The sequence below is a fragment of the Nanorana parkeri genome, unplaced genomic scaffold (assembly GCF_000935625.1).
Source record: "Nanorana parkeri isolate BGI_ZX_2015 unplaced genomic scaffold, ASM93562v1 scaffold2463, whole genome shotgun sequence".
Taxonomy (NCBI): domain Eukaryota; kingdom Metazoa; phylum Chordata; class Amphibia; order Anura; family Dicroglossidae; genus Nanorana; species Nanorana parkeri.
Genome location: NW_017308731.1, coordinates 88,683 through 98,486, shown reverse-complemented (window position 1 = coordinate 98,486; position 9,804 = coordinate 88,683). Strand labels below are relative to the sequence as shown.

The 9,804-nt window shown below is 42.3% G+C and overlaps 1 protein-coding gene across 1 annotated transcript in view; it reads left to right on the top strand.

Annotated features, from left to right (window-relative positions):
- Positions 1 to 2,863: 2,863 nt before the first annotated feature.
- LOC108801723 (alpha-(1,6)-fucosyltransferase-like) overlaps positions 2,864 to 9,804 on the top strand; it is a gene marked incomplete at its 3' end in the record, with an annotated part of 93,538 nt that continues 86,597 nt past the window's right edge. The window contains exon 1 of the mRNA XM_018573630.1: positions 2,864 to 3,178. Coding sequence (XP_018429132.1) covers positions 2,976 to 3,178 — 203 coding nt within the window. The remainder of the gene's footprint in view (positions 3,179 to 9,804) is intronic.

Here is a 9,804-nt window from a genome sequence, read left to right as displayed (position 1 = left end):
AACATTATATATTTTCTGAATGCCAAGACCCTATAGAATAAAATGGTGGTAGTTGAAAATTTTTATGTTGCGCAATATTAGCGCAACTCCTTATTAAACCCCAAAATTTAGTGACAAATTTAATTAAATGCCCCAGAACACAATAAAATACCAATTTTTTTAAATGAATATAAAAGATGAGGTTACAACGAGTAAAACGATACCCAACATGCCCAGTTTACAAATTGCGTGCATCCGTGAAACGGCGAATAACTGCAGCACCCCAAAGAGTCCATAGAAGACGCTTTAAAAGCCCCCACAGGTCATCAATTTAGAGATACCCCAAAATACTGGCCCTAGAATTATTGCTCTCACTCCGGCATGCGTGGCGATACCCAACATGTGTAGCGCGTTCGTCGTTTTCATACGTAGACGCACCCGACGCGTGTTTACGTGGCGGGGGACTTTAAACATTTGTTTTATTATTATTATTATTAGATTTATTTTATTTAATTTTTATTTAAAAAACTGTTTGTTTTTTTTACTTTGACTGCTATCACATGGGGGGGCTTAGAAGCCCCCCCCCATGTGATAGCAGATGGTGGTGACAGGTACTCTTTACCCTGTCTAGTGGTAGAATCTTATTATAGGATGTTTGAAGGGGTAGGAGGTTCTTTTCCTTTTCACAATTGAATATGCCTATTTAAAGGGTGTTGTTGGTATATTGTGGTGTCATTGTGAGCCTGATGAAGGGGAACCTGCGAGGCCCGAAAGTGCTTGCATTTGGATGGCATTGTTTTCTCATTAACCCCTTCGTGACTGACGACGTACAGCTATTGCCGCCGGGACTCTGTTTAAACTTGTAAAGCCGACTGTCAGCTTTACAACAGAATCGATTCTGGCGACTTACCTGTCGCCAGATCGCTTCTGTGTCCCGAAGAAGGGGCCGCCCCCCCCACCCCCCGCTGTGCTTCCCGGGCTCCGTTGCCCCTCCAACGGGACCGACTTCCGTTCATCGATCCCCTCCACGTTCAATGGGACCGGGAGCGATGCAGATTGCATCACTTCCGGTCCCTGGGCTGTCAGTTCTGGGCTCCTGCAGCCCAGCTATAAGCTATTGAAGTGCGATCTGCACTTCAATAGCTTATTTCCGGTGTAAAGGTGGGGTTTTGGACCAAAACCCCACCTTTACACTGGAAATAAGCTATGGCACATTAACCACTTCAAGACCAGGTGTTTAGACCCCCTTCCTGGCTAGGCCATTTTTCAGTGTTCAGCGCTGCAGTCCTTTGACTGACATTTATTCCGTCATGCAACGCAGTACTGAAATACATTTTATAAAAAAAATTTGGGGACAGATAGAGCTTTCTTTTGGTGGTATTTAATCACCACTGGGGTTTAAATTTTTTACTATATTAAGTAAAAATTACCGATTAAAAAAAAAAACTGTTTCCCCTGTATTAAATTAGAAAACATTTATTATTGCCCAATTTTTTTGTAAAATATAAAAGGCAGGGTTTACGTCGGATAAACATGTCAAGCCCTAAAATTTTGCGCGCGTAACCTCAAAAAAACTACAATACCCAAAATTGGCCATAGGCAACGCTTTAAAAAGCTTTTACCGCTCATCAGTTTAGTATTATCAGTGATTGGTGGCCCTAGGATTATTGCTTTCACGCTGACGTTCGCGGCTATCTGACACGTATCTACGTTTATATGGGGGTGGGGGACTTAAACATTTTTCTTTCAGTGACTTATTTTTTTTTTAAACTTTTTTTTACACTTAAGGCCGTGACACACTGCAGGCAAAGCAGCGCGGAGCGGTGGTGCGCTGCCTTTGCGAGCAGTGTGTCATGTCATTTTCTCCTGGCCACCACAGCTGGCGAGAGCTCGCGGTGACCCCCAACGGTAAAATTTAGGGATGACGTGGCTGCTGCAGCGACATCTGGCAGCGTGGTGGGAGAACTGACACTGCTGCGCTAGGAGAGGGCTGAGGAGGACTCTCACCTACAGGGGTGTGGAAATGTAAAAAAAACCTACTTATCCAAGGTCTAAAGTAGGGGCCAAATCTACTTGACCTTCCTTCATGACAATCTACTTGTCACAATACAAAAAAATTTTTTAATCAAAACTAAGGATGCACTAATACCGTTTTTTCGGTTACAAGTACTGATTTTTTACTTTCGGATCGCGCCGACACTGAATACTAATACCGGTGCTCCGCTGGCATGGAGCAGGCTTCCCTGGCAATCAGGAACCGCCCAGGTTCCTGATTGCCACGGAAGCCGGCTCCATGTTGTTTGGCCTGCTTGATTGTGATTGGCCGGGAAACCTGCTTCCCGGTCAATCAGGAAGCCGGCTGGCGAGTAATGACCTGATTGACCGGGAAACTGGCTCGATGCTGATTGGCCAGGAAGCTGGCTTTCCAGGTAATTTAGTCAGGTAATTTAAAGAAATGTATCAAGGACCAACCTTATGGGATATAAATAAGGTAAATGCTGTTGAACAAAAGTATACTTGTTTTTGTTTTGTTCACTGGGGTAACAGTGTAGATAACCTTGATGACGCAAACGCAGAGGGAAAGCGATTTTGACCGGTGTGCACCTGTGGGTGAAGTCAAAAATGGGGAAAAAAACAGGAAGGAATATGTAATTAAGATTTAGATAATAGGTTCCAGAGCTGCCACTGTATTGCATGGACCACTGGTGGGCCCACCATACTAAAGATTAAAAGTACCCATGCAACGTGGATGAGCTGTTGTGCACAAATCCCTACTGAGACTGAGAATCCTCGTCTATTTTCGAACTCTCCTCTAACAAAATAGCTAAATGTTTTTGTTGTGTTTTTTAAACTTACATACAATGTTCTGTATTTCCTTTAGACATATTGAAGAGTAAAGGCTTTCCTCTAAAGTATGTGGTAATTAGTGAAGAAGAAGACTACAGTAACTGCAATGCTTTTTTCCTGAGACAACAGACTGTGGGTGGAACCTGAAGATGCGGTCATGGACAGGCTCCTGGCGTTGGATAATGCTCATTCTTTGTGCCTGGGGCACATTGTTGTTTTACATTGGAGGACATTTGGTACGAGATAATGATAGTCCGGACCATTCCAGTAGAGAACTGTCTAAGATACTGGCTAAACTAGAACGATTAAAACAGCAAAATGAAGACTTAAGGAGGATGGCAGAATCCCTTAGGTAAGAGGTCCAAAGCTTTCTTATATGTTTTAGATAATGGAATTTTTGGAATATCATCTTATTTTGACTTCATCTTGATATTCAGTTAAAGTGATATTAAAGGCAAAAGGGTTTTAAGCTATTTCAAATGCTGACGAAATCACTTACCATGGATGCTGCTCCTTGATATTTAAAAGTTTTTTTTTAGTTTCCTGCAGAATCAGCTGGTCCCCTGAGCACTGGTCCTGAATTCCTGTTTTAGAGTGACTCCTTTCTCAAGTATGAACAAAAATCCAAGAAAGCGCACAACTGTAGTATGGTCAGATCTCTCACTAACTAGCTTTGTGGAAGATGGTGTGCATAAACTCTTCAAAAGCCGGGAGAGGAGCCCCGTGAAAAAAGTTGATTCAGAAGAAATACATAGAAGAGCGCAACTACCTAAGCAATTAATTGGATACTGAGGATCCTGCTGTGGGTCGCTAATCAGTAGAATTAAATAAAGGTAAAAATGAAACTAAAAATTAAAGCTAAAAATAAGAATGAAATAAAATAAAATAAAAATGATTTGTTTATAACTCACGGTTATGATGTCATAGATGGGTACATGCACTCCCTGCAGTCCCGTGCGGTCAGCAGTGTTACTCTGTGTGTTCCTGGGCAGGAAGATCTAGGTGATTAATGGTCTGCACAGTCCAAGATTTACACAGTACCCAGAGCGCTTGCTCCAAGGCTTGATAAAGAGGAACGACCCTGGGAGAGCTCCCACTCCACTTACAGCTCCCGCTGATCTCACGGCATCCCGACCTTCCCTGCTACTCGGTCCTGTCTGTTTGAGGCAAAGGACACAAATCTGCACTCAGCCGTTCGCGGCACTTCTCTCTCCTTCACCCGCCGCGGCTCAGCCTGGCCAGCTGAGTCCGCGTATACACGGTGAACACCCCGTTTTTGGATATAGAGTTTGTTCCACTTTCCACACCTGATCCTCTGCACCAGGACACTAGACACCAGACGCGACCACCCAGTTCTCTCCCGGACGTCACTGCTGCCAACCTGACCTGCCGTTTAGAACAGTCTGACAGCTCGCTCTCTCTCCTTCTCCAGTAGCCGGGGCTCTGCCCGGCCAGCCGAGGACGCAGCCTAGAGACACCCGGGGACTGTGTAGATCTTGGACTGTGCAGACCAATAATCACCTAGATCTTCCTGCCCAGGAACACACAGAGTAACACTGCTGACCGCACGGGACTGCAGGGAGTGCATGTACCCATCTATGACATCATAACCGTGAGTTATACACCAATCATTTTTATTTTTATTTTATTCTTATTTTTAGCTTTAATTTTTAGTTTCATTTTTACCTTTATTTAATTCTACTGATTAGCGACCCACAGCAGGATCCTCAGTATCCAAGTAATTGCTTAGGTAGTTGCGCTCTTCTAGCACACACACCCTTGTGTGTGCTAGTAAGTTGTGTTTGTCTCCACAAAAACACAGACAAAGCAAATCAAGCAACTTCCCTCCTCCCTGGCCCCCTCTCCTCCCTTTTTCATGCTAGTAGATGGACAGTTGCTAGAATCTGCACTGTTTTTTTGTGATCTTGTACTGGACAGGAAGTTCAGGGAAGTTCAGCTAAGAGACTTGGAAGCAGCTGTTGAGAAACATGATGATTGTGTTTGAGCAATAATGCAAAACAATGCTTAGCTGAGTAATATATATTTGCTTGATCTATATTCATTACTGAAAAAAGTTTAATACTACTTTAACTGATGCAAAATCATTGTTCATGTTAAAACACAATTTTACAGGCATCACATCATTAAATTAAACCAGTGTCTTGTTTCTTTTTTAATCCACCATTTATTCCTATTGATGAGAAGTTGATTCCCTGTATTTTCGCTCTATGGTTTATCTAGTAACTCTACTAGACCATATTCAGCTGTTTAGTTGCTTGGTTCCAGATTTTCAACCCTGTACATTTTGGAGGCCCAGATAATCGACTATACAGTCTATGATCTATAGCCGCCCGAACGTTTGTATGCAAACAACCATCGCTGGCTGATGAAATTGCTGTCAGTTTTAAAACGCCCACATTCAAGAGTGTCCCGTCCAGCCATTGGATTGAATTCTGCAAAGGGAAAAAAAACATATTAGAGATTCAAGTCATAGCTGTTATAGACTACAGGTTAGCAGTGGGAAGCGTATGTGTGTGTGTGTCATTCATGAGTAGGAGAGAGTACCCTTCCAACAGCCACAACAAGCCTTTTTTTATTTTAGCCTTTCCTTCTACTTTAACTTCTTAGTGACTGGAGACGTACACTGTACGTCCCTGCCACTAAGTGCCCAAACGACTGATCTCGTACACTTCATTAATGGATGCATCAGTATTGAGGCATCCAATAATTAAAGAGTTAAGCTTTTTCAGACACCCGATCCCTTTCAGGAATCGGGTGTCTGACAGTGAGAGCAGAGCTGTATTTTCTGTCACTCTGACAGCTGGTATCGATCAGGAAATCCTAATGTATACCGGGTTTTTTTTTCTAAAGTTTCAGCAATAGAAACATTTAGCTACATGCGGAGCTGGGCGGATCCAGACATAATTGTCAGGATCCGCTTCAGCTGCGGCGTCTCAGTATACCATGAGCAGCAGCTCGCGGTATACTGCGGCGTCTCAGTATACCGCGAGCTACTGCTCATGGTATACTGAGACGCCGCAGCTGAAGCGGATCCTGACAATTGTGACGGGAGGACGCTAGTTTGTGTCCTCCCGTTACCCTAAGGAGAACTATAACCCCATAGTTCTCCTTTAATCTTAAAAATACATTCAAGTACATTACCTATTAACAATACTGTGCCTTATTTGTGTATCACTCAGCTGTCATCAAATCATCTCTGTATTCATGCATAAAAGCAGTACCATTGGAATCAGTTGCTTAAAACACCATCAACTATGCCATCTCTGAGCGAGTACTCGAATGTGTCCTAGACCAGGAGGCACATACACAAGGGATATGGGGTGTATATAACTGTTCTGCTCCTGCTCACTTCAAGAAGCAACAGTTAAAGTGACATTAAACCCTCAGCTTTTTTAACATAAAACAATAGTGTAATGTGTGACTTACTGTAATCCATGGTTGTTCCCTTCTCTTTGCTGCTCTTCCTTTTAAATCTGTATCTGTTCTCATGCTCTGCAGAACTTCTGTTTTGCAGCAGACTGCCTTGGAATGGATACACGGTGTCTGTGTATACGTTTGTATAGGCTTGAAACCTGAGCCAGCACTACAGGAAGAGGCCCTGAGCTGAAAAGGGAAGTTCTCCCCAAGCATGAGGATTTAAAAGGAAGAGCAGCAAAGAGAAGGGAAACAACCATGGATGTCCTCCCAGCAAAGGGACCTCGTTTTATATATAGGCACAAAAGGAATGACAAACAGGAAGTGCTGGCCACAACAACCACCACTTCCTCATACATCAACAAAACAGAGCCAGCCAATGAAACATATGTATACAATAGAAAAGGGGAGTATGTTTGTAAGCAGTGTGCACAGAATTAGACCATGTGCAAAAGCAGCATGCTTCCTTATGGTCACTGAGAGACATGATGACAATATTACAATATACTAAAACACATCCTAATAAAATTTCCACAACACATGACAAAGGTTCCCTGAATATTTGAGGCTGCTTTTCTGCAAACAGAGTTGGTGATTTGATCACAATTGATGACATTTTCACTGCTTAGATTTTATAGTCAGATTCTTATCTATCATCACCAAGACCAGAAGGTGTCTCATCAGTCCCAGCCTATGCCCCCACACACAAAGCAAAAATAATAAAGAACTATCTCCAGTGAAAAGAAAAAGTAGTCATGGATCATATGATATGGTCCCTGCAGAGGCCAGGTCTGAACACCATCAGACCTGGTAGAGAAATGTAATACATCATCATTGTGATGTGCTTTGTAAATGGTACAGCAGAGGAAGGGAGCTAAGGCACACCATTGAAACTGGTGTCTATCGTAGACTATGTTCCATTGCAGCGGGGAGCTGGGTGTGGCTCCCAATGTACTTTTCAGCCGCTCTCAGCTTACAGAGAGCTCCTGAAGTAAGAAAAACATTAGTTTTAATGTCCTTATTAAAGATTATAAAAAATAGCTGTTCCTGGAATTGGTCTATAAGGAATATTGGAAGCTGGCCATTGGTCAGACCACAAGGAGAGATCACTTAAAGTGGAACTTTACCCTAATCTTTTAATATAGCAACACACACACCTATAGAAATGTTTAGTAATGACATTCTACAAACACATACTTCTAGATAATTGCATGCTTTGTATTCTTTGCATACCTTATTTATCTTTTCTTCCACAGTCTTCTGACAGTGGCCATGTTCACTAAGGGCAGATTACTAGCACTCCTTTTACTTCCTGGATTTCTGGCACATGTTAGTCACATGTGACCATGCACATCATCTCGGGAGGAAAATGCCTTTTCAGATGATATTTCCCAGCAATGCTCTGCTGATGACAAGGCAATCCCAATGTGCATTGCTTTAGCAAACGGAAGTAATTTTGCCCTTTCAAAGCAGGAAGTGAATGCTCTGTAAGTGTAAGTATTTCAATATCACAGCATTTCATACCTGGCATGTCTGTAAGTATTAATCATCATACATACAGGGATGCATTTGGTAGAATTTGATTTTTGACTGTAAAGGTCAGTTTAAAAAAAAACCTATAAGCTTGACGCATTTTATGGTGACCAACATTTTATTTTCATGCTTTCTTTAAATGTTTATAATCTACTCCTTACTATGGCCATTCCAGACAGGCACATATGCTACAGTGAAGTGTGCTTCTATAATGAAAGGCAGCCAAATTGATGAGGTTATAGATGACATTCCACATACTTGTTATCACCAACAGATAAAGACCCAGGTACAATGTTTTGTTTTGAAAATTGTGATGGAACTATTATCCTTGTGTCATCTAATTTGGAGCTTTAATAGATGTTTAAAACAGGTCAGTGAGTATAGCAGTTAACATGACACCAAACTATATCTATATATATATACACTGCATTTACGGAGCATGACCCTTTGCTGGTGCAGTATGTCATTCTGGTATCTTTGTTTGGGAAGCATTGTTGTTTACTGTATACTCGCTTATCCTTTCTGCCCTTTACAAAACTGTGCATTCCACAAAATGACATTCACCTTTTTTCAAACCTATACAAATATACTTGAAAAGTTACATTTGATCTTTTGGAATGTATAATGCTTGGGAGAAGAATATAAATGTCTTGCAGTGCTGAAGAACAACCAGTTATGACTTGCACACGCAAGAGACACATTTTACTCAGGATACAGTTTCATGTTTGAATAAGTCATGGCTGGGGTTATATTACCACTCCACCCACACCCCCTTTTCAAGTGGAGGTTATTGCACTGTTCCTCGCCTCAATGACAATTTAATTCTTGTAGAAACAAATTGATGAACCTGGAAGATAACATTTCTATATGCGACACTCCTTTCAATCCCTTTCATAATGGCAGCAATATAAATTTTGTCTCCATTTCCCTGCGAGTTGTTGACTTCTTCAGCTTTCCTGAGGATAAACTGGACATCCCATTTATAGCCCTGGGGTATTATAGCAGGGCTTGACAAATTTGCTTTGAATCTTGGAGCCAGCTGAAAAAAAGTTAGGTTTTTTTAAAAACGTACAATGTTTTATTTCTTAACGACAGACAATTGTATTTTTCCAATACAGTTTTAATTGGCGCATGTGGTGATACTGCAGTGTGAAGCGCAAACGTCGTTTTCGTACGTAGGTGCACCCGACTTGTGTTTCCATTAGCATGTGTGGGGGTGGGGTACTTTTAAATTGTTTTTGCTATTTATTTTTTTTACTTCATTGTTATCACATGGGGGGCTCACAGGCTCCCTATGTGATCGCACATTGGAAATTATAGGTTCTCTTTTAGGTCACATTAAGGGTTTATTAGACCACTAATATCACCTTTCCATTTCAATAGTTTTAGCTGGGGAATGACAGCTGCCTGCTGAGGCAGTTGAATGTAAACACAGCTTGCAATGGGTGAGTGCAATGGCCAGCCTGCTATTGCAAATTGCAATAGCAGGCTGGCTGTTGCACCCGCCCACTGCCTGCTGTCAATCAGCAAGCAGAGAAGGATCCTGAAGGAAAAGGTTCTTCACGTGGAGGGCTACAGCGGCTGGCAGCAGCCTCTCCTCCCACCCTGGTGCCGGCTGCAGCCCCTCCGATCCCCGCTGCCTCTGCTGATACAGATGGGGAGAGCAGTGGGGATCAAAGGGGACACAGACCGTAGCATGCAGGGAGGAGAACAGTGGGGAGCATAGCTTATGCAGTAGCGGAGGAGGCTGACAAATGCCCAGGCTGCACTTTGTAATCGCCATGGTGGTGCTTGGGATTTGCCAAGCCCTGTATTATAGTTAATTCAATAATATTATGCTCGATTAATTCAGTAGTCTAAATCCCATTTTAGCTATAGGCCAAATACATTTCCTGTGTGTGTCATATTGTGGTAGCTGAGCAGCAGAACTCTCTAACATGCACAATTTGCATTAAAGTGTAAGTTCACTTTCCCAAAAAATGTAGGATAATGGAATTACCTCTCCCCCCC